Here is a 25457-nt window from a genome sequence, read left to right as displayed (position 1 = left end):
AAGTTATTATACTTTAATTACTATAAAGAATATACAAGATATAACAATCGCTCATTGATTTTATTTACTCTGCTTGGGTCTTTAATGAATATTTCAAAGAAAGTGATATTTGATTTCTTGAAGGATAAAAGGAAAAGGGAAGAAACATCTACACCAGTTTTGGTGATGTCATTCAAATACTCATTAGACATCAGAAATAAGTTATATTTTCCATTTATGAATGAATAAATACCATCAGTATCATTTTGTACCTTGCCCCAGTTAATACAGCTCTGAATGGCAGAATGAAATGGTAGCCAAATATTTGATATTTAGGTAGATGGATCTGAAAACAGTATATAATATACATAACTTAGGTAAGATAGCTGACAGACCATTCAGAAGGCTTTTAGCCATCCACATTAAAAAGTACTTAAACATAGAGTAAGACTTGATAGTGAAAATAGAAGGAAACAAACATAATATACTTTCAGGAGATACAATTATCCACCCAAGAGGACAAAGGATGCAACATAAATCTCTGAATTGGGCAATCTAAGACAATGGCCTTGCAATTTCTTAAGGAATTTAAACAGATGATAGAATACTATCAGCCATGTGCATTCTAACATTGTACATCCATGTGGGGTGTCTATTTATGTGCTCTGGTACTGATTGGGATATATTAGAGGACTTCAGGGATACAGATAAAGATACAAAAGTATTCAACAAATAAGGAGCACATTTAACAATAAAGCAAACTAGAAATGAAAAAAATATTTAGAAAAGACTTCTGAGTTTCTTCAACAATCAATGTTAAATAGGAGAAAATGAATCTGTATTTGAAAGATAAATTCATTAATGTAGATGAAAAATTAAAAAGTGTTGCTGTACAAATATTACAAATATAGCTGCAAGCAGCACTGTCTTATGTACAATCTTATAAGCAAATTGAAAAAAAAAATTCTCAAGTTAGAGATTTCAGAAGGTACACCTTTGCTGACTTCAGTGAGACTTCTGAAACCTAAGGTTCTCTTGCTATCTTTTCACATTATCATCTTTAACACAAGGGCTCTTAGGTTCATGGTTGTTACACCATTAAACATCACATTAATACTGGTGCAGGAATAAATGGGCCAGGAAAAGACTCTTCTTCAAATGGCACTTCTTAAAGAATCTAAATAAGAAATCCTTCACAAAAGACATTATTCTATATCTCCTGAATATTGTCTAGGTTATATGCCTTTCTTAAACTAATCCATGGCCACATGAAATTATATTATCATGTTTTATCCTGGGATTAAGGTAGGGTTCTCTCGCAAACTGAGAGCTCTCTACCAAATGCCTAAACAGATAGGTATTCTGTTAATTGGAAATGGTGATGAAAAGGCTATGGGATACACAACATAGCAGCCAATGGCAGAAGAAATTTCCAAATTAAAAAAAATAATCATCAACAGTATCAAATCTGGGATCCAGGACAGCCCTGATGATACCCACTGAGACCTGCACTGGGTCTGGAGACAGCCAACAGCCACAACACAGCATGCCACCGAGCTGCATCTTTGAACAAGTCGCTCAACTCCCAGCCCCACCCAAACCGATACCTCATCGCTGAAAGCACCTGCCTCCATCTTGGGACACCTTTGTCGCCATCTTTAGTGGGCAACTCTGTAAGGATGGCCCTAGCCTAACTGTAAGGATGGTCTTAGCCTAAGCAACTCCATTTTAACTCCATTCAGTCCCACCAGGCACAAGTCTACAGAGCCCTCAATATGTCAATCAGGCATAGCCTGATAAAAACAAGTCACTTTCCACAACCCTGATAAGAGTCAGGGTGAAGTCACATGTCATTTGCCTTCACCCTGATAAGAGTCAGGTTATAATATCAGGGCAGAAACCATCAGAACATATATCCTCTGTAAGATGTATGATGTCACTAAGAAACCTGGTAACAGCTAATAGAGACCTAAAGGGCGAGCAGAAGCCCAAAATGTAGTATAAATAATGGAGCAAATGAACAGACATTACAACCAGCTGATACTGATGCACTCATGCTGAAGAGCCTGATGAGACCTAGAATGACACCCCAATTCTCCTCATCATCTGCCTGCTCCTCTGCAACATGCTCACCCCTCTCAAACTCTACAGCAGCCTCTTAACTATGGTGAGAATGGCAATGTCTCCTTACAACCCTCCTCAGCCTGCCATCAACTCCACATCAAGAGAATCCTACATTGGTTCCTGACCTGATCACTGCAGTCTGAGTGAATCTGCAACTGCTGGACTTAAGGTCTAAGACATGAGACTCTGGATCTGGCCCTTGAACTTAGCATGCAGAGGGAATGTCTGTAATAAGTCTGTCATGATTAAGTGTGTTTACGTTGCTTAGAATTAATTTAGAATTGTTTGCTTGGATTGAATATCTCTATTGCAGTGCCCAGCATTAAGGAGTGTCATTTTATTGATTAAGAACCTATAGAGTAAAATTGTCTTGAATGATTTGAGTAAATAAAAACACTGAAAAGGGCAGAAGTACATGGACATTCTTTATTTCTTATCCTTGACTGCATAAGTCTCACCTTTGCCCTCCATGAACAAAATCCCAGCTTGGGACACTGGCTAGGCAGGAGAGGTATTGGAACCCTTCAGGGCTTTATAAGCCTATAGGGTAAAAATAGTAATGACTTGGATCCTCAGTGTTAGAAGGGAAAACACATGAACAACATGAAAAAATTTAAGGAAAAACAGTGCCCCCACACAAATCAAGATGCCACATTATTAGAATCCATGGCCAGCACAGCAGAAAAAATAACAAAGAAGGAGTTCAGGATGTACATAATTAAAATGTTCTCTGAATTAAAGGATGATGTAAGAGAGCAAATACATGCAGCAAAGACCATTTTAATAAAGAGCTCCATAAGCAAACACAGGAAGCAAGAAATTATTTAAATAAGGAGATAGAGTTCTAAAAAAAACAGAAATCCTTGAAATGAAAGAAATAATAAACCAAATTAAAAGCATCACCAACAGATTAAATCACTTGGAATACAGAACCTCAGACAATGAAGACAAAATATATAATGTTAAAAAGAATGTTGACCACACAGTGAAGATGGTAAGAACAATGAACAGAACATTCAAGAATTATGGGATAACATAAACAGAACAAATTTAAGAGTTTCTTGGATCAAGGATGGCATAAAGTTCCAAACCAAAGGAATGAAAAATCTACCCAATGAAATAATATCAGAAAAATTTCCAAACATAAAGAATGAATAGGAAAATCAAATACAAGAGACTTACAGGACACCAAATGTACAAAATCACAACAGATCCACACCAAGGCATATTATAATGAGAATGCCTAGCATACAGAAAAAGAAGAAAATCTTAAAAGCCATGAGAGAAAGAAATCAGATTACATGTAGTGGGAAACCAATTAGAATATCTGCAGATCTTTCAAGCCAGACCCTGAAAGCTAGAAGATCCTGGAACAACATATACCAACCTCTGAAAGAAAATTGATGCCAATCAAGAATCTTATATCCAGCAAAATTAAGCTTTAGATTTTATGATGAAATAAAAACCTTCCATGATGAAAAGAAGTTTTTAAGAAATTACACCTACAAACTTGCACTACAGAACATTCTTGGCAAAATATTCCATGAAGAGGAAATGAAAAACAATGAAAATCAGCAAAGGGAGGTATTACACAAAAGTAAAAACTAATCAAAGGGAGAGACCAAGTCAGGTTAAATACCAAAAATAAACAAAAATGACTGGGAATACAAATCATGTTACTATAATAATAATGAATGTTAATGTCCTAATCTCACCAATCAAAAGACATAGTCTGGCAGATTGAATTTAAAAGAACAAAAAGACCCAACAATGTGCTGCCTTGAAGAGACTTATCTCATAGGAAAAGACATCCACAGACAGAGGGTAAAAGGTTAGGAAAAAACGTAACACTCACATGGAATTCAGAAACAAGTAAGGGTTTCAACATTCATATCAAGTAAAGTAGACTTCAAGCCAAAGTTAATCAAAAAGGATAAAGAAGAACACTTCATATTGCTCAAGGGAACCATACACCAACAAGATATAACAGTTATAAATATATATGCTCCAAACAATGGAGCATCTACATTCATCAAACTCTTCTCAAGTTTAAGAGTCAAATAGACCACAACATAATAATTCTGGGTGACTTTAACACAGCTCTTTCACCACTAGATAGATCTTCCAAACAAAAGCTAAACAAATTAACTATAGAACTCAATAATACAATCAATAACTTAGAGTTAACTGACATATATAGAATATTTCATCCAAAAAATTAACAACTACACTTTCTTCTCAGCAGCACATGGATCCTTCTCTAAAATAGACCATATATATGCCACAAAGCCACTCTTAGCAAATACAAACAAGTAGAGATATTACCCTGCATTCTATCAGATCATAATAGAATGAAGTTAGAAATCAATGATAAAATAAAAAATAGAAGTTAACCAACCACTGGAGACTAAATAATATGCGACTGAATGAACAATGGGTTGCAAAGGCATCAAGGAGGAGATTAAAAAATTCCTAGAGGTAAATGAGAACACTGACAAAACATATCAAAATCTCTGAGACACTATGAAGACGGTAGTAAAAGGAAAGTTCATTGCATGGAGTTCATCCTTAAAAGAAGAAAAAGTCAACAAATAAAGGAACTAACATTATATCTCAAAGACCTACAAAAAGAAGAATGAATCAAAACCAAAAGCAGTATAAGACAGGAAATAACTAAAATTAGAGCTGAAATCAATAAAATTAAAACAAAAGAAACAATTGAAAAATTGACAAAACAAAGAGTTGGTTCTTTGAAAAAATAAATAAAATTGATAAACTCTTAGCCATGTTAACAAAAAGAAGAGAGAAAAAACTCAAATTATTAACACCCATGATGAAAAAGGAAATATCACAACAGACACTAGAGAAATACAGAAGACATTTAGAAATTATGTTGAAAATTTGTACTCCACTAAAACAGAAAATATTGAAGTCAACAACAAGTCTCTTGAGTCATATGATTTGCCCAAACTGAATCAGGATGATACACACAAGTTAAACACATAAATTTCAATCAATGAAATAGCCATGAGAATCCTACCAATGAAAAAAAGCCCAGGACCAGATGGATACACAGCTGAGTTCCACAAGACCTATAAAAAAGAACTAATACCAATACTCCTCAAGTTATTTTGTGAAATAGAAAAACAGGGAACACTTCCAAACTAATTCTATGAGGCCAATATCACCCTGATTTCAAAACCAGACAAAGACACATCAAAGAAAACTTCAGACCAATATCTCTAATAAACATAGATGAAAAATTCTCAATAAAATTCTGCCAAATCAAATAAAAAACATGTAAAAATAGTGCACCACTATAGAGTGGGGTTCATCCCAGGGATGCAAGGTTGGTACAACATATGGAAATCAATTTAATTGTAATTCATCACATCAATGGACTTAAAGATAAGAATGATTCGATGCAGAAAAAGCATTTGACAAAATATAGCATCCCTTCATGTTCAAAACACTAGAAAAACCTAGAAATAACAGAAATATATCTCAACATTGTAAAAGCTATGTATGCTAAGCCCCAGGCCAACATCACTTTAAATCAAGAAAAATTTAAAGCATTCCCTATAATAACTGGAACAAGACAGGAATGCCCTCTTTCACCACTTCTATTTAACATAGTTCTTGATATCTAGCCAGAGCAATTTTACAGAAGAAAGAAATTAAAGGAATAGGTATAGAAAAAAATCTCTAATTAGCACTATTTGCCGATGACAAGATTCTATACATAGAAGACCCCCAAAAAAATCCACCAGAAAATTTCTAGAACTAATAAATGAATTCAGCAAAGTAGCAGGATATAAAATCAACACCCATAAAGCAAAGGCATTTCTATACATCATTGATAAATCTTCTGAAAGAGAAACTAGAAAAATTACCCCATTTACAATAGCTTCAAAAACATAAAATAAAATACTTGGAAATCAACTTAACAAAAGAGGTGAAAGACCTCTACAATGAAAACTACAGAATTATAGAAAAAGAAATTAAAGAAGACCTTAGAAGATGGAAAGATCTCTCTTGTTCTTGGATAGGTAGAATTAATATTGTCAAAATGACCATACAACCAAAAGCACTATACAGATTTAATGCAATTCCAATCAATATCCCAATGACATTCCTCATAGAAATAAAAAAGCAGTCATTAAATGTATCTGGAAAAAGGAGAGACCCAGAACAGCTATAGCAATCCTTAGCAAGAAGAGTGAAGCAGATGACATCACAATATCAGACCTTAAACTATAATACAGAGCAATTGTAACAAAAACAGCATGGTATTGGTACCAAAATAGACTTGTAGACCAATGGTACAGAATAGAGGACACAAAGACAAACCCACACAAATACTATTATCTTATATTAGACAAAGGCACCAAAAACATATATTGGAGAAAAGATAGCCTCTTCGAAAAAAATGGAAAATGAAAATCCATATGCAACAAAATGAAATTAAACCCCTATCTCTCACCATGCACAAAACTCACTCAAAGTGGAATAAGGACCTAGGAATTAAACCAGAGACCCTGAGTCTAAGAAGAAAAAGTAGCCCCAATCTTCATTATGTGGGATTAGGCCCCGAATTCCTTAAGATTTCTATAGTACAAAAAATAAAATCAAGAATCAATAAATGGGATGGATTCAAACTAAAAAGCTGCTTCTCAGCAAAAGAAACAATCAGTGAGGTGAATAGAGAGCCTACATTTTGGAAACAAATTTTTACCACATGCACATCAGATAGAGCACTAATCTCCAAGATATATAAAGAACTCAAAACTCTTAACACCAAAAAGACAAATAACCCAATCAATAAATTAGCCAAGTAACTGAACAGACACTTCTCAGAAGATGATATATAATCAACAAATATATGAAAAAATCTTTAATATCTCTAGCAATTAGAGAAATGCAAACCAAAACTATTCTAAGATTCCATCTCACTCCAGTCAGAACGGCAGCTATTAAGAATACAAACAAAAATAAGTGTTGGTGAGGTTGTGGAAAAAAAAGACACACTCATATATATTTGTTGGTGGGACTGCAAATTGGTGAAACCAATATGAAAAGTAGTATGGAGATTCCTTGGAAAACTTGAGATGGAACCACCATTTGGCCCAGCTATCCCACTCCTCGGTTTATACCCAAAGGACTTAAAAACAGCATATTACAGGGACACAACCACATCGATGTTTATAGCAGGACAATTCACAATAGCCAAACCATGAAACCAATGTAGATGCCCTTCTGTAGATGAATGGATAAAGAAACTGTGGTATATGTAGACAATGGAATATTATTCATCATTAAAAGAGAATAAAATCATGGCATTTTCAGGTAAATGGATGGAGTTGGAGAATATAATGCTAAATGAAGTAAGCCAATCCCCAAAACCAAATGTTGAATGTTTTCTCTGATATGAGGATGCTGATTCATAGAGGGGATGGTGCAGGAGCATGGGAGGAGTAGAGGTACTTTAGATAGGGCAAAGGGAAGGGAGTAGAAGGGAAAGGGGAATTGAGGTAGAAAAGATAATGGAATGAATAGGACATTACCCTAAGTACATGTATGAAAATACGAATGGTGTGACTCTACTTTGTCTACAACCAGAGACATGAAACATTCTGTTCTTTATGTGTAATATGAATTAAACTGCATTCTGCTGTCATATACAACAAATTAGAATAAATAAAATAAAAGACAATATGAAATTTAAAAAATTAGTAATTAAGAAGTATGACTGAAAAGTTATCATTGTATGCAATATCTTATGTGTGACGATGCTGTATCCTCAATAACTTCTCCAAAATGATTTTCTGGAATAGAACCTAGTTTGTTTGGGTTTAATCAATAAATGTAATAAATCCTTTATTTGCCTTTAAGGATTTAAGGGGAGAAGAAAATCAGAAGAAATTCCTATCCCACCCTCATTCTTTATATACTTGATTCTCAAAAGAGAGGAAATTCTCTGCACATTGTGTCAGGCAAAGTGAAAAATTGATGGTGAAGAAGGAAAAAAAGGTTAATTAATTAATCCAGATCCTTGAGGAGATCAACAGAATACTTGGAGGTACTGACCTTGAAGAACACAGTGCCATGGTTAGCATCAGGGATTCTAAAGTCCTTCAGGTCAGGATCCTAGTCCTGGCTCTGCCACTTAATTCATCTGAGGTTCAATTTCTTCTTTTGTAAAACAGGGATAATAAAACCAAATTCTTCTATGGATTCATTAGGACATTTAAAACAGATAATGTGCTTAACTCAATGTGTTAAATGTAGGTAGGAGGCACAAAATGACAATGTTATTAAATTCTTCTCCCCCACCCTCAGTTTTGCTATTGTGCCTAGGCTTACTTTGACCTTCTGGGCTCCAGTGATTCTGCCCTCTCAAATATCTGGGACTACAAACACATAACCACTCCACCTGGATTCCAATATTTTATTTTAATTCACCATTAATTAATCTATTAACTTAAAATGGTCAGAACACAACAGAACACAACAGACACTAGTATGGCAATATGTAAAAAAGTGGATGTGTAACCGATGTGATTTTGCAATCTGTATACGGGGTAAAAATGGGAGTTCATAACCCACTTGAATCAAATGTATGAAATATGATATGTCAAGAACTATGTAATGTTTTGAACAACTAATAATAAAAATTTTTTAAAATGATCATGATAACATGTAATATCATGTCATGAACCAAGTACCTGAGTTCCATTTAAATCTTAAATGTCCAAGTAGGAAGCAATGGGATGTGTATACAAGCCTAGTGAAGTCAGAGACTATTAATGGGCTAAGATAGTGCAGGTAAGCAACTATACAATTACAGATGGTCAAGACTTATGAGAATTCAACTATAATTTTTTTTTGATTCATGATAGTGTAAAAGTGATATGAATTTAGTAGAAACAACACTTCAAATTTTTTTCATTTTTCCTGGGCTAGCAGTACATGGTATGATACTGTCTTCAGATACTGGGCAACACCAGGGAGCCACATTTCCCAGCCAGCCACACAAACACAATGGAAAACAAGTGATACTTTACAGTATAGTGTGTTTCTAAACTACATGGTGTTTGATAGGTTGTGCATAGTAAGTGCATTTTCAACATGATATTTTCAACTTATAATGGCTTATCTGGAGATACCACATCATAAGTCAGGGGGCATCGGTAATATGAAAGTATTAACAATGGTATGATGGAAAAGATAGTATTTAGTTTGGTGGGAGAACACCAAGGGAAGTAGTGATAAAGAAAATTATTCAGAAATCTTTTAGAGAAAGAAAAATTACTTTAATTCTGAGATGAAAACAAAAGTACCCCCTTTGACTCCATCTGCAAAATTTTGTCACATTTTCCCCCTGACTATTCCTCCTTTACATGATAAATTTATTGCTGATTTTGTTTCTTCAATATTCTTCATTTTTCCATCCCCAAATATATCTAATTTAATTACCAGGCTAAATAGGCTATCTATGCCTGTTCCAATGATGCTTATGGTTTTTTTTTTAATTTTTCTCCTCAGATCACTCAAAAATCCACTTTTCTGTCCCAATCTCTGGGTTGACTAAATGATTCTATGATCACTGAACTCAGTTGTTCTAGAGAAACAAAGCTTTTTCTCATTTTTCTTTGTTCTTTTCTCTACTTATGGTTCATCCTAGGATACCTTTTCATTTGCTTTGGGTAATTTTTGACTCTCATTTAGAGTCCTGCATGTACTTCCTGCTGACCAACCTGTCCCTCACTGATGGGTGCCTCTCCTCTACTACTATCCCCCAAGAAATCATAACCCTTTCAAATGAATACAAAGTGATTTCTTTCCAAGGTCACATAACACAGACATGCTTCATCCATGTCTGGGGAGACATGAAGATGATGTGACTCATAGTCATGGCATTTGACAGATGGGTACCAATATGTAAGCCTCTCCGTTACTTGAAAATCATGAATCCTAAAATATGTTTCATTTGTAATCACTGGCTGGGTGAGAAGGGTGACCCAGTCTTTGCTTCAAAATTTGGTTTTGCTACAAGATTGCTTTTCTGTGTGCCTAGTAAAATAGTTTTATTGTGATTTTTTTCAAGATGTTACAACTTTCATTCATAGATGGGCTCAAGTGTAAGTTTGTTGTTGCAGCCAACAGTGGCTTCACGACCATGGGCACCTTCATCCTGCTTCTCCTTTCCCATGTCTTTATTTTGCTCACTATCTGGGAATGTTCCTCGGGTAACTATGCAAAACTTTTGTCACTTTATTAGCTCACATCACACTGAATATTTTTGTTTTTCATTACACACATAATTCTCTGTCTGGCCTTCCACCCCCACACCCCAATCACCTGATAAAAAATCATGTATTGTTTCCTTTGCTAACATAACCCAAAATAAGAGGCCTTATTCCATGTTTTGCTGACCATGTCTCTTTCAACAGTGGCTATAGCTCAGGTCTTTTAATGAGAAAAGACCATGACCAAGAACTTATGAAAAGATCTCATCTCTGCCATTCATCATTCTTGAGTCCATCATGCAGGCACTGAAGTGAAAGAGTCAGATTATCAACCATGTAGTCCAACACTCCTCCTGAAATAAAACAAGGTGAGAAACATTAATAAGTAATTGTCATTCATCCTGCTTTTTTTCAACTAATGTACCAATTATATAGCATATCAAATTGTAATTACCAGTATTCATTTTAAATGGCAATCCTTAGTTGTGTAGAAGTTTTAAAACTGACCCACACATAAAAACTAATTATAAGAACAAATACCATGAACAAAAATTACTCTATAACTCCTAGCAAAGTTCTAGATTGATTGCTATTTTGCCTTTCTTAAACACATAAAATAGAAAAGTTAACTCATATGCTATGGAATGGAGAAAAGAAATATCACACTCAAAAATAAATCTAGCAATTAGGAAGGAAATTCTGTACTACTGAATATGCTCATCGGTGGGCCCTTAAATCATGCTCAATAAAGAAACAATGATTATAATAATAACAAACTCCTAGAAAGAGAGATAAATTTTGTCTCCTGAGTGAGGTATATTTTCAAAACAAAAGAGAATAAATTCATATACTGTGAAAGATAATTAACTTTTGAACAAATAAAAAGTTGGATTTTTTTACACAAACACAAATTGAATGTGTATATTCCAAAGTAAATTAATTGGCCCAAAATATTTGAAATTTCATCAAGAAATACCTTTTTAAAATTATGCAAAATTTATAAATTTCACCTTTAATGATCTTCTGTGTGCCAAGCTCTCTTCCTGATGTTATGAATAAACTATCTTTATGAAGGGTATATTCTAGTGCATAGCACTTGTTATACAATAGTCTTGTTATAGAATATTTTCATTACTGCATCTAATATATTATATTGTTACTATAACAATAGCTGTAGTATATGTAGCCCATTAGCAGGAGGAATTAACAGAAACTGTCCCTGGGGAAGCACAGAAATTAGAATTCCTTAGGGGAAAAATAGAAAATTCAAATATTTCATTCAACAGCTGCTGAATACACATTCTTTTCATTAACATATACAAAATAGATCACATAATAGGCCACAAAAGAAGTCTCAATAATTTCTTTTCTGACAACAAAGCAATACAACTGGGGATCAATAATAAGAAACACATTGGAAACCACAAATTCATTAAAATTAAACAATTTACTTCTGAAAAACCAAAAGAGCAAGGAAAGAATGAAGAAAGAGATTTAAAAACTCCAGAAAAAAGTTAAAATGGAGACATAATAGCAAAACAACAAAAGCAGTACTTTTTAGAGTAATCATTGCTCATATCAAAAACAAGTATAAAGATTTCAAATAGGGGCTGAGGATGTGGCTCAAGCGGTAGTACACTCACTTGGCATGCGTGTGGCCCGGGTTCGATCCTCAGCACCACATACAAACAAAGATGTGTCTGCCAAAAACTAAAAAATTAATATTAAAAAAATTCTCTCTCTCTCTCTCTCTCTCTCTCTCTCTCTCTCTTAAAAAATGTATAAAAAGATTTCAAATAAAGAACATATCACTGTTATCAAAGAACTAGAAAACAAGAATGAACTAAACCCAAAATTAGTATAAGAAGTAATAAATATCAGAGCAGAATAAAGATCTTAAAAAATACAAAGAAACAAAAAAACAAAAATTGATAAATAAACAAAATACACAAACTTTTAGCTAGATAAAGAAAAGAACAGAGAATAATCAAATAAATAAAATTAGAAATAAAAAGGAACATATTTTAACTGACATCACAGAAATACAAAAGATCATTGGAAATTATTATGAACAAAATATGCCAACAAATCTGATAATCTAGAAAAGATGAGAAAATTCCCAGACACATACTTTACTCAGATTGGATCATAAAGAAAATTAAAAAACTTTAATAGACCAATAATAATAAATAAGACTGAATCAATAATAAAAAGTTTCCCATCAAAGAAAATCTCAGAATCAGATGAACTCACTACTCAATTCTACCAACATTTTAATTAGAACAAATACCAATTTTTCTTAAGTTACTCCAAAACATGAAAAAGGAATGAATTCTTCCAAAACCAAAAACATTCTATGAAGCCAGTATTCCCCTAATACCAGACCAGGAAAAGGAAGAAAGGAAGGAAGGAAGGAAGGAAGGAAGGAAGGAAGGAAGGAAGGAAGGAAGGAAGGAAGGAAGGAAGGAAGGAAGGAAGGAAGGAAGGAAGGAGGAAAGCAGGGAGGGAGGAAGGAAGGGGGAAGGAAGGAAGGAAAGAGGGAGGGAGGGAGGGAGGGAGGAAGGAGAAAAGAAAGAAAACTACAACCCAATATCCTTCATGAACATACTTGCAAAAATCTTCAACAAAATAGAAAACTTAATCCAACAGCACATTAAACAGATTATTAACCATGATCAAATTGGATTCATCCCAGGAATGCAATAATGGTTGGATCACATAAATTAGTAAACCATATCAACAGAATGAATGACAAAACAATACAGTTATTACTACAGAAAAGGCATTCAATAACAATTTAACATCCCTTCATAATGAAAAACACTGAACCAATTAGGTATGGAATGTATCTCCACATAATAAAGGCCATTTATAGAAAGACAACACCTAACATTACACTGAGTGGTGAAAAGTTGAAAGCATTCTCTCTGAGATATAGAAAAATATAAGCATACCAACTTTTACCACTTTCATTCAACATAACCCTAGCCAGAAAAGTCATACAAGAGAAAGAAATAAAGCAGACATCCGAATTGGAAAAGAAGTCAAGTCACCACAATTTGTAGATGACATGATCTTATATATTAAACCTTAAAAACTTCACCCAAAGACTAAGGGACCTAATAAATGAATCCAGCAAAGAATACAAAAATCAGAAGTGTGGCTATATGTCAATAGCAAATTACTTGATGTGGAAATCAAGCAATCAATACCAGGGGCTGGGGTTGTGGCTCAGTGGTAGAGCATTTGCCAAGCACATGTGAGGCCCTGGGTTTGATCCTCAGCACCACATAAAAATGAATAAAAAAAATAAAGGTATTGTGTCCATCTACAACTAAATGGTATTGAATGGTATTGATTATTTTAAAAAATAATCAATACTATTCAACAAAATAATTAAAAGATCTCTACAATATAAATTATCCAAAAATGATGAAAGAAATTGAAGAGAACAAAAAAATTTGCAAGATATCCTGTGTTCAAAGATTGGAAGAATCAACATGGTTCAAGTGTATCTATTACCAAAGTGATTTATAAATTCAATGCAATCCCTATTAAAATATCAATGACATTCTTCAAAAAGATCTCTGATCTTTTCATTGATCATAATATTATTTCTTTTCCAAAATTCATGATACAGATATTTTTAACTTATATCATGGAGCTGACATGGTGTTGCGCATTGCCTATGGCATGACTGGGACACTACAAACTGCAATCCCTTTCATCATGAGCCCCAAAATGTGTGTATCTTTTGTAGCATCAACATGGACATTGAGGATAATCCATACTGTATATCTGTTTGGTTCTGCCATAAACTTTTCCTTTTGTGAATCTAAAAGGAAGATGATATTTTACTTTGATTTTTCTTGGGCCATAAAACTTGCTTATGTAGAAATTTACAGGCTAGTGTTTGTATCACTGCTACCAATGGGCTTATATCTATGGCTACCTTCTTATTTTTAATTATAAGCTATGTCTTCACTTTGATCACCATCTGGACACATTCTTCAGGAGACTTCACCAGAGCATTTACCACACTGTCAGTTCACATCACATTAGTGATTTGGTTTTTATACCATGAATATTTGTCTATGTACAGACTTTCCTAACAGCTCAAGATAAGTATTCATTTTGGACTTTGCTATTACCTGTCTCTTAAATCCAGTCATCTAGAAATTTAAAAAATATATATATAATTTACCATTAGAAAACTGGGAAAATAGATTGTGGATTCCAGCAGAAACTCATAATAACAACCACTAGTGCAAATCTAGAGTACAAGGTTATTCAGTTTCACCAAGAACATTGAGAACCATGTGACTATTTTGATTACTATGATAAAAACCACTATAGGGGGAGATAGTTCGTCAAAGGTCCACCTATAGAAATTGATTTTTAAGTCAAAAGTGACTTCAATTTGCCAATCAAAGAGGATAATTTTGTATATTTTCATTGAGAAGAGTGATAGGAAGATAAAACAGCTGATTTGCTAGACTAAAATTGATATTTACACATCATTTTCCTGATAACATTTTCTGGGACATACTAATTGTAATTACTTTTAGTTGGTAATAAATACTTGAAACTAATATATCTTATAATAAGCTTATGGACCAAATATATAACATGTGAGAGTAAATAAATTATAAACCAGCAAAACATTTTAAATTTCTATTTTAACTTTAGTTTAAAATAGAATAAGAGAAAAATCAACCATATATTACCTATATAACACCTTGAATTCAGATTTATTTCATCTTGAACTTTGTTGTTTTGGATGCTATTCCATATTTGTGTTCACATTTGAGTGATTACAGATAAATAATGAATTCTTTAGGTAGAAAAAGTATTTTTGCAATATTTTTCTCCCTGTCTCTTATTCTTAAAATTAGGACCTTCCAATATTCAATCATCCCAGTTTATTCTAAAAATGTTCACGATCAAATAATCAGCCAAGAATGTGACCCTTATATTGGAGGTCCCAATTTCCCTTTCTGTGATTTCCTGTTCCTTGCAGTTTTATATCTGTGGTTGACATTTTGGAGCAAAATGAAACCAAAAATGGTGAGACATATTCAGTTTTAATTTAGAATTTCTACATTTGGAAAAAAAAACTTTATTGAAGTTATGCATAGTTTTTTCATATATTGTTTCTATTACTTTGTTAATGAAAATTACTCAATTAAAAAAACAAATACTATGTTTGTTTTTTATACTGATTTTCCAGGAAACATCCAAAAATAATCTCTGATTTTTTTCTGTGTAAATAAACCAATTATAACTCTTTCTACTTTTTTTCCTTATTTATATGTATGATACTTTCATCTCTTAATCATTGCTTACATTCTCCTCCATCAAGTAGTCTACCAGTCTTCTGGAACACCAGTCTTCTGGTTTTTCACTGGCAATTCCTTCCCAGTGTCCTTTGTGGAGTTTCCTTTATCTGGTCCACTACTAATCCTGATATTTCTCAGAATTTCATCTTTGGCCTGTTTTGACTTGTATTCTGTCCCTAGGTGTTATCCATTCCCACGACTTTAATTACCACCTGAACACTAGGGGCTCCCAAACAGGTTTCTATTTCTTGGGTTCTTAATCCACAAATCTAAGTACCTACTTACCTGGATGTCTCATAGGCACCTTCCACTCAACAGGTATAAACTAAACTAGCCATCTCCTTCTCAAGCCTGCTCTTCTTTCAGTGTCTCCCATCACAATAAGTGGCACCAAATTTTACCTAGTTGCACAAACCAAAATCTGGAAATAATGATGGATCCCCCTGAATGCTAATTAGTCAATAAATCATCAAGTCCTATTAAATCCACTTTCTGAACATCCTTAAATAGGTCTCCTTGTGTTCATCTGCAATACTGCCATTCTTGTCTAAAATTTCACATGTTATTTGTGGAAAACAATATTATAATCTATAAAGGCTTCTTGCTTTCAATCTTGTTTTCCTAAATTTCCATTATCAACACTGAAATAATTAGAGACTTTTTAAACCGAAGCATGTGAGCCTTTTGCTAAAGACCCTTAACATGCTAATATAAAAATACAAACTCCTTTTCAGGATGTATCACACTGACCAAGACTCAGCTTTTATCCCCATTTTCCAGCTTCAGAGAACAATATACAGAATCCCTGCAATTACAGAGCAACTTAGATTTTCCCTTACTTGCTTAAAAACTTCAAACTTTCTCCTCTGAGGCTTATACAGACTAATCATTCTGTAGGAAACATCTGTCCTCCTGTTTTGCCTATTGACATCTCTTCATTCTTCAAGATCATCAGTTTCATCATTTTACTATGGAAGGCTTCCCTAAACCTGAGTTCAGGAGAGCTCTTCTCATTGTGTATTACTCTAGCACTCACTAGAATCATTTTGTAACATTAATCTTAATTTCTTACTAAAAATATGTCTTCCTCATTATATTTTAAGTTCCACAAGAGCAGGAGCTGTGTCTGTTACTGCTATAAAATCATATCATAGACCCAACAAAAATTTTTTTAAAAATTGCAAGATGAATAATTTAGGAAATGGGGCTTGGTCTTTCCTTGTACATTCAATCAATGGTCATATGATTAAAGAAGTTCCCTTTTCATTTTGCTTTCCTCTTTTCAGTTAAATTTCTCTACCTTTATCTTTTCATGTTTTGAAATCCTTTTGCAGGATTAGTCTAACTCAAAATTAAACCAATCTCAGCTGAAATACTCTTCAATTATTGGTCTCTACTTTCTCTGCTTCTTCTTGGCCTCATGAACTCAACATTGGTAGCTTCTGCTCCACTGTTAACACAAAAGCCTTCTGGTTCTAAGAAAATTCATGAACCACGTCCAAGGTGATAGCCTTCAAATCACAGTATGCACTGTACCTGTCTGGCAACTCTCTAAAACTTTATTTCTGCTTAGATCCTCCTTTATTCATCTTAATATGCTATTCTGTTTTATATCCCAATCTCCCACTTAGAACAATGACACATGAGGATAGAAGCATATTTATATGGTAGAATGATTTAAGGGGCTCTGTACTACTCACAGTGACTTCTATAGGTCAACAGGAGAACTTTCCTGTAAGAATAGTTGTGCTTCTCCTGAGCAATAAAATTGTGTTACTTAATTCTACATATATAAATATACATGTAATTAACTATGCATTCTTATTTTTCTAATAAACTTGCCTACATTATTCTCAGCTTTTTGTCTTACTTGTAAATTTTAAGAATGTCATTACTTTTCTAAAATTAATTTGCTAATTTTTCCTAATTTTTCTGCTGATTTAAAGATTTCTCATTCCTCATTTCTGAACAAGAGAAAATTATATGCAGCTCTAAGGATGAGGTTGTAGCTCAATGGTAGGGTGCTTGCCTAGCATGTGTGGGCACTGGGCTTGATCTTCAGCACCACATAAAAATAAACAAAATAAAGGTATCATGTCCATCTATTAAAAAAAATTTTTTTAAAGAAAATTATATACAGCTTTAAATGAATATAATTCTAAACAAAGACAGGCAGTGATTCTAAGCAATTTATACTCCAAGATTATTTACTCTCAGTGGGGATTATTATTTAAAAAAGGGACAGAGAGAGAGAGAGAGAAGAGAGAGAATTTTTAATGCTTATTTTTCAGTTTTCAGTGGACGCAACATCTTTATTTTATTTTATGTGGTGCTGAGCATCAAACCCAGCGCCCTGTGCATGCCAGGTGAGTGAGTTACTGCTTGCACCACATCCCCAGCCCAGTGGGGATTATTTTCTATTAGACAATATATTACCTTAAAATCATCCCATTTCCCCTTTGTTCTATAACCAGGCAATTCTTTTGAGGCTTTTCTCTTGGGGAAACCAGTGTGACTCAAAGATTTAGTTCCCAGGAGACACTAATAACGAGATGAGTGTTAGCAATCTCAGCACCATCAGTGGGTCACTCTCATGTGCAGCTAATTTACTTCTTTCCCATTATTAAAAAAAACTTATATATAGCTTTGTCTGTTGGGGTATTGTTTACAGTAATGTAAGCTATCTGAATTTCTCCTTTTTCTAAAAATGCATCTCCTCTGACTTGACTGGTAAGAAAGAAGCTTTTAAATGACAAATTTGCCCTCTGTTAGGATTGCTTTCATTTCTCAATCCCTTTCAACATCCTTTCAATTTCTGTCTTTCTGTAAAATATTGGTATCAGTAATTTCTCCTTTCTGAAATATTTTGTCCTTCTATTCCACACTCTCTTTCTCCTAGTTTGAAATTTCAGTCACTTAGCTGCATTGTCTTATTGAATTAATTCCATGCATATATGCCTTTGATATTTTTTATTCATGCCCTGGTGTGAAGAGTTTTCCAGATTCTTGTGCTTCTGTCTTTTGTACTCTCCCACTCATTGTAAACTTGATTTTCAATTCTACAAAGCCGACATCCTGTCTCAGATGTTCCCACCCTAATTGGAGTCCAGATTCTTTTTTAAGTCAGAGGAAAATAATCTCAAGCCTTGACCTCTGATATTCTGGCATGGTTCTCTCAGCTTGGGCATCACTTTCCCCATGTTCGTAGGCTCCAGACAGTATCTAAACTGAAGAGCTATGCTCAGATTCAGAAATATTCTGGCCCATGCTCAGGCATGCTAGAGAGAAGCTGGTGGCCCTGGGTTCTAAAATGAAATCTTTCTATAACAAGGCAGGTTGTTGGAGAAATAAAGAAATTTGGAAAAGCAATGTTCATGTGCAGGGGTAAGGGAGTGAGGGGGGATCAAAAATAGTCATTTAGGAATGGAAGGCTAAATTTGTGTTAAACAAAATAAGAACTCAAGGAATAGGTCTTCTCAACAAATTAGAGTGATCTATCAAATATAAATTAATCTAGCTATTTTATGACTGTTTCTTCTGAGCAGATAAGAGCATTATTGAAAACCAATAGACTGGAGTCTAGGACATCTGACATCTGACGTCTGGCTAGTCATTTAATCACACTAAATTGTTTCTCTACCTTTAGAATGAAGTGATTAGATGAGTTCATTTGAAAGGTCTTTCCCACTGCTATACAATTTTGATAATATGTGTCCATGTTCCCTCTTTGAAGATATGTGTACCCAAGCCCTGAGTGACTGACAAACTTTAAATCTTCAATAGGAAAAATGACAAACTTTATGGGGACTTGGCCCCTGAAGACCTCCTAGGAGCTCAACAAAACCTGCAGTGTTTCCTGAGAAGGGAGAGAAACTAAATACTGGTCTTTTCCTCCAAACAGGTTCTCCTAGACTATCAGATTCCTTCAGCAATAATATACAATATGCCAGATGTCTACAAAAAAAGAGTGACACTTTCTTGACTTACTTAAATATTCAGTTTTTTATAACTAGATTGCCATAAAGAAGTATAAGCTGGCAAAGAAGTATTATTAAATGCAATTTCCCAGACTGGAGATGTAACTCAGTGGTGGAATGTTGCCTAACATGCATGAGACTCTGGGTTCAATCCCAGCACTGGAAAAAAAAAAAAGGTAATTTCCCTCTATATATATTTGTGTGAGCTATGATTCTGCTTGTATGAGAACAATTTTGTTGGTACTTTAGAAATACATACATAAACTTATTTTGTGAGCTTTGTCTATATGCTTTGAACTGTTTTAGCCAAGTAATATATATCTAGACACTGCAGAGAAATCCCCTGAACTCCTGAACTTTAATTTTACATTTATGAACAGCTACAAATGTTAAAACTAGGTAAGTAAAACGTTGCCTGGAGGATAAAGGCATTATTTTGATTAGTTGCTTTCTAATGTTTTTTTAGGAGATATCTCACTGGTCAGTGGGCTAAACCAGCATTATCCAATTATCCACTCTTTTCCACCATACCTCAGGGTCACATCTAGTCACTCATATGCTTACATTTTTAACTTTTCTTCACATCATCAATTATTCTCCCTATAGCTAGCTATTCTATTATTTTTCAAACTTCCAGTGAAAATATACATAAACAGTATTTAAAAATCCAAGCAAATTCCACTCAGGTATTCACATTCATCAACACATATTGTTTTACACCATGACAGGCAACTACACAAAGATGTACACTGTTCCATCAGTGCTTCCTTTGATCACGGTTTTATCCTCCTTGTTTCTCCCCTGGGGATCTTTCTTATTTGTTCTCCTGCTATTCCTTTTATTCTCTAATTCCCTTTTAAGTTCACCTTACTTTTCCTTTCTGTAGATCCTCTTCTACCTGTTCTTAAAACATGCTATTGATTCCAATACCACCACTCATAGTCCCATATTTTGGCTTATAATTATCCCATTTCAGAATGATTAAAGACCATTTTTAATAGATAAAATTATATGTTTATAAATGTAATTTTTGAGTCTTTAGGCTTAAAAGCTCATGTAGTTTGGGGTTTTCTTCTTTAAAAAACTTACACTCTAAAACAAATACCTTTCGGCAGTATTAACCTAACAGTGAAATGAATTTCTAACTTACAAAATAACTCAAACACTTCCATTATTTTTAGTTGCTTTATAATTGCTTTTATAAACTGAAAGGCCACTTTCGTGATGGGAATCCTAAAGTATTTGGTTTGTATGTTGTGTCTGAGTTTAATGGAATAAAACATTTGATTTTAAGCAACCAACATGATTCTTCAACTTTATTTCTCAAACAATACAAAATTGAACTTAATAAGTCACCAAACACATTCTGCTCAGCAGAGTAGGGAAAATCAGAACGAATCCTTCCAACAATGGTCTCTTACTCTACAATGTTTCTGAGGTTTCATTTCCCTCTCAGAATCCTTTTTCCTCAAGCCCCCGTGATCCCAGTGATTGAAATATGGATGAGAACTCCAAGGAAAGTAGTATGAATGAACTGAAAGTGTTAAGCATAGCTTTTAAATGTACGTAATACAATGAGAAAATGCTAGAAAGAAAATTTAAGAGAATATCTAGGTGGGAGAAGATAGGATACAATGCAGAAATTGAGAGGCCACAAAAATAATTGTGTATTGCAGAAATAGGAAAGAAAGCAAATCAATTTGTTTCCATATGTCATATTCTTACTAAAAGATTCTTCTTATTCCATTGCACCTTACTGCCTCCATTTCTTTGACAAGTTAGTGTATCTCTCTTAAGATCCCCACTGCAACATCACTAACTTTCTTCACCCTTAACTTGATGAAAGTACTGGAACATCCATTTTCCTTCTATTTATTTCATTATAACCAGAAGTTATTCAGAATGGCCAACCCTGGTCAAAGTAAAGCAGAGGAAAGATTTTTCCAGTGGAAGTTCCAAGAAGGTTTAAGAAGTTTAAACAAAATCCTTAACTTATTTAACTATATGTACTCACTAGATAATCTTGACTATGAAAAATGGGATTTTGTAAAAGGAAGTATTAGAATCCTTTATTCAGTTTGTCCTCTTCTGAGTCAATCCTGGTTTTCAAGCATTTTTTGACAAACCATTCATTCCTTCATCTTCCCTTGCCATTGGATGTGTTTGAAAAAAAATTAACATGAATATAATATAATAATTGAAAAACATTTCAAAATCTAAAAGCAGACTTTAAAACTCTTAAATAATCAAAAGCAATTACCATTATCTGAAAAGTTGGACTATGAAATTTGTTTACCTTTATTATACTTAATATATTAAAGCAGTCTTCCTGATGCTATTGTAAATTCTTCTGTCAATAATTAGTTTAATAGATGTATTACAGTTCATCAAGTGAATATATTATAACATACTTAAACCTAGTGTTTGGTATTTAAATTGATTCAAGATTTTACCACTATCAATAAAGTACAATGGACATTTTTGTCTTGAAGATATCGTCTATATAAATAGAATTCCAGAAGAAATAGTTTGGCACTAAATAAGTATGGATCAAGATTCATGATAACTGATTTCAAAATTTTCTTCAAGGTTTGAAATCAGTCTCTTATCTCCTCCAACAATGTATGAAAGTGCCTATTTCACTGAGTCTTTGACAGTCTTGATAATAATAATTATAAGGTTTTTTCTAATTTAATAAGAAAATAATAGTATTACATTTTATCATATTTCTTTGATTTAAAAGATACACATAAAAACATATGAACAAATGTACTATATATGTGCATATATGTATATATTTATAGCTTACATTTCTCAATTATTTCTTTGCATCATCATTCACACATTTATTTATTAGATATTTTTATGTTCTCCTGAATGGTTTTAACTCTTTTTCATACTGTGAAGATCCAACCTTTTGTCTCTTTATGGAATTCAAATTTAAGTACAAAATGATTCATGAGTTGGTTTCAGGTACATTATTTCAGGTATAGGCAGAAGTCAGTTTTTAGAAATGTCTTAGCTATTATTACGCAATTATGTTCTAATGTATAATTTTTATTTAAATTTATCATTATTGTTATATTTTTTAAATGTGTTTATTTTTTAATTTTTGAAAAGCATTTTTATGTGTTCATATACAATCTTCCAATTATTTGGGACTCTATATTCATTAATGTTTATTTTCAAACTATTCTTTTCTTTTCCCTGAATTCCTTGAGTTTGTTTTATGCATTTTTCCAACCTCTTTGTTTTTCTCCTCCTTCAGTACTGGGAACTGAATTCAGGAGGACTCTACTTCTGAGCTACATATGCAGCCATTTTTATTTTTTATTTTGAGACAGGATCTTGATAAATTTCCAAGGTCGGCTTCAAATTTGTAATCCTTCTGCTTCCACTTCCAGAGTTGCTAGAATTACAGGCTAAACAAACACATATGTCTTCTTTCCAGCTTCTTAAATTAACTGAGAATTTATGAATTTGAACAAATAAGAGCACTAACAACAATAAATTTGCTCTAAGTGCAGTCTTGTCCGTGCTACATAAATCTTTTATACCTTGGGTTCCCATTATTTTGTAAATGGTCTACTATCAACTAAATAAAAATTTTGTTAGTAATCAAATCAAAATTATAAATTTTTAACACATTATTTTTAGTGCCTCTAAGTTGATTCCTTCTTTTCTTTCAGGTCATTTCATTGTCTTCTCTTCTTTCTGATTCAATGGACCAAGTAAATGCCTCTGTGATAACTGAATTTGTGTTACTAGGACTGGCACAATCCTTGGGAATGCAGTTTTTCCTTCTTCTTGTCTTTTCTTTATTTTACATGGGAATTATTCTGGGAAACCTCTTCATTGTGTTCACAGTGATTTTTGATCCTCACTTACACTCCCCCATGTATATATTTCTGGCCAACCTATCACTCATTGACTTAGGCCTTTCATCTACCACAGTTCCTAGGATGATCTCTGATCTTTTCACTGACTATAAAGTCATTTCCTTCCAAGACTGCATGATACAGATGTTCTTTATCCATGTTACGGGGGGAGTGGAGATGGTGCTGCTCATAGCCATGGCATATGACAGGTACACAGCCATCTGCAAGCCTCTCCATTACCTAACCATTATGAACTCCAAAACATGCACACTTTTGGTAATAGCTGCTTGGGTCACTGGAGTGATTCATGCTGTGTCTCAGTTTGTTTTTGTCATAAATTTACCCTTCTGTGGCCCCAATAATGTGGGGAGCTTTTATTGTGATTTGCCTAGGGTTATTAAACTTGCATGCATGGACACTTATAGACTAGAATTTGTAGTCACTGCCAACAGTGGCTTTATATCTATGGGCACCTTCTTTTTCTTAATTATTTCCTACATCTTTATTCTGGTCACTGTCCAACAACATTCTTCAAATGATTTATCCAAAGCCTTCTTCACCTTGTCAGCTCACATCACTGTAGTAGTGATGTTTTTTGTTCCATGCATGTTTCTCTATGTGTGGCCTTTCCCCACTAGGTCATTGGATAATTTTTTTGCTATTGTGGACTTTGTTGTCACCCCTGTCTTAAATCCTGTCATCTACACTTTAAGAAATAAAGATATGAAATTGGCAATGAGAAGGCTGAGTAGACGGGTTTCAAGTTCTAGGGAGAGGACATAGTACCTTTCCTTGACAAGAGCACAGGATGAATATCACAGACTATTGAGATCCCCATTGTAAATAATAGCACTATGGAATGCATACATTTTTTTTATTTCCTTTAAAACTCTTGGGAAGTTTGTAGAACAGAAACTATTAAAATCAAAGAATTTTATTTCAGATGGAATTGTAACAACTTTTGTTAATCATTTAAAAAACTAAGTGTTATATATTTCCATCTAACCTGCATAAATATAGTCATTGTAGTTACCAGCAATGACTATATTTAGTTTTCATATGGTTATTTTATGTCTTTGTATAAATGCATATACTTACACATGATTTAACTTAATCAGCATCTTTTTACTAATAATAGGCATCACTGGCCATTAATACATATTTCTCATGGAAATTATGTGGTTCCAATGGATAATCTATGGGTTTATATAAACCAAGACATTTTTAAAAATAATATCTTACTTTTATCATTTTTATTTGTTCTAATTAGTTATACATGACAGCAGAATGCACTTTAACACAGTGTACACATATGGAGCACAACTTTTCACTCCTCTGATAGTACATGATCCAGAGTCACAAGTTGTGAGATACATACATGTATCAACAGTACTAATGTCCATCTCATTCCATCATCCTTCCAACCTTCACACCCCTCCCCTCACTCACTCTCCTCTGCCCAATTTAAAGTTCCTCCATTCTTCTCTGTTCCCTGACCCCATTATGGATCAGCATCCACTTATCAGAGAAAATATTCACCCTTTGGTTTTATGGGATTAGTTTATTTCACTTAGCATGATATTCTCCCACTTCAACCATTTACCAGCAAATGCCATAATTTCATTTTTCTTTAAGGCTGAGTCATATTCTATTTTGTATATATACCCACTTTCTTTATCCATTCATCTGTTAAAGGGCATCTAGTTTGGTTCCATAGTTTGACTATTGTGAATTGAGCTGCTATAAACATTGATGTGGCCACGTCACTGTAGTATGCTGATTTTAAGTCCTTTGGTTAAAAACTGAGGAGTGAAATAGCTGGGCCAAATGATGGTTCCATCCCAAGTTTTCCAAGGAATCACCATACTGCTTTCCATATTGGTTTCACCAGTTTTCAGTCCCACCAGCAAT

General features: G+C 33.7%; 1 protein-coding gene across 1 annotated transcript; it reads left to right on the top strand.

Moving 5' to 3' along the window:
- Positions 1 to 23387: 23387 nt before the first annotated feature.
- Positions 23388 to 24329, top strand: LOC101960515 (olfactory receptor 4F6). Its single transcript, XM_005337175.4, has one exon. The coding sequence runs from the start codon at positions 23391 to 23393 to the stop codon at positions 24327 to 24329; it is 939 nt and encodes a 312-aa protein (XP_005337232.1). The 5' UTR covers positions 23388 to 23390.
- The last annotated feature ends 1128 nt before the right edge of the window (positions 24330 to 25457 follow it).

The sequence above is a fragment of the Ictidomys tridecemlineatus genome, chromosome 5, assembly GCF_052094955.1.
Source record: "Ictidomys tridecemlineatus isolate mIctTri1 chromosome 5, mIctTri1.hap1, whole genome shotgun sequence".
NCBI lineage: Eukaryota > Metazoa > Chordata > Mammalia > Rodentia > Sciuridae > Ictidomys > Ictidomys tridecemlineatus.
Note: the sequence above shows the minus strand (reverse complement) of the source record. Positions and strands in the feature narration are given on the sequence as shown.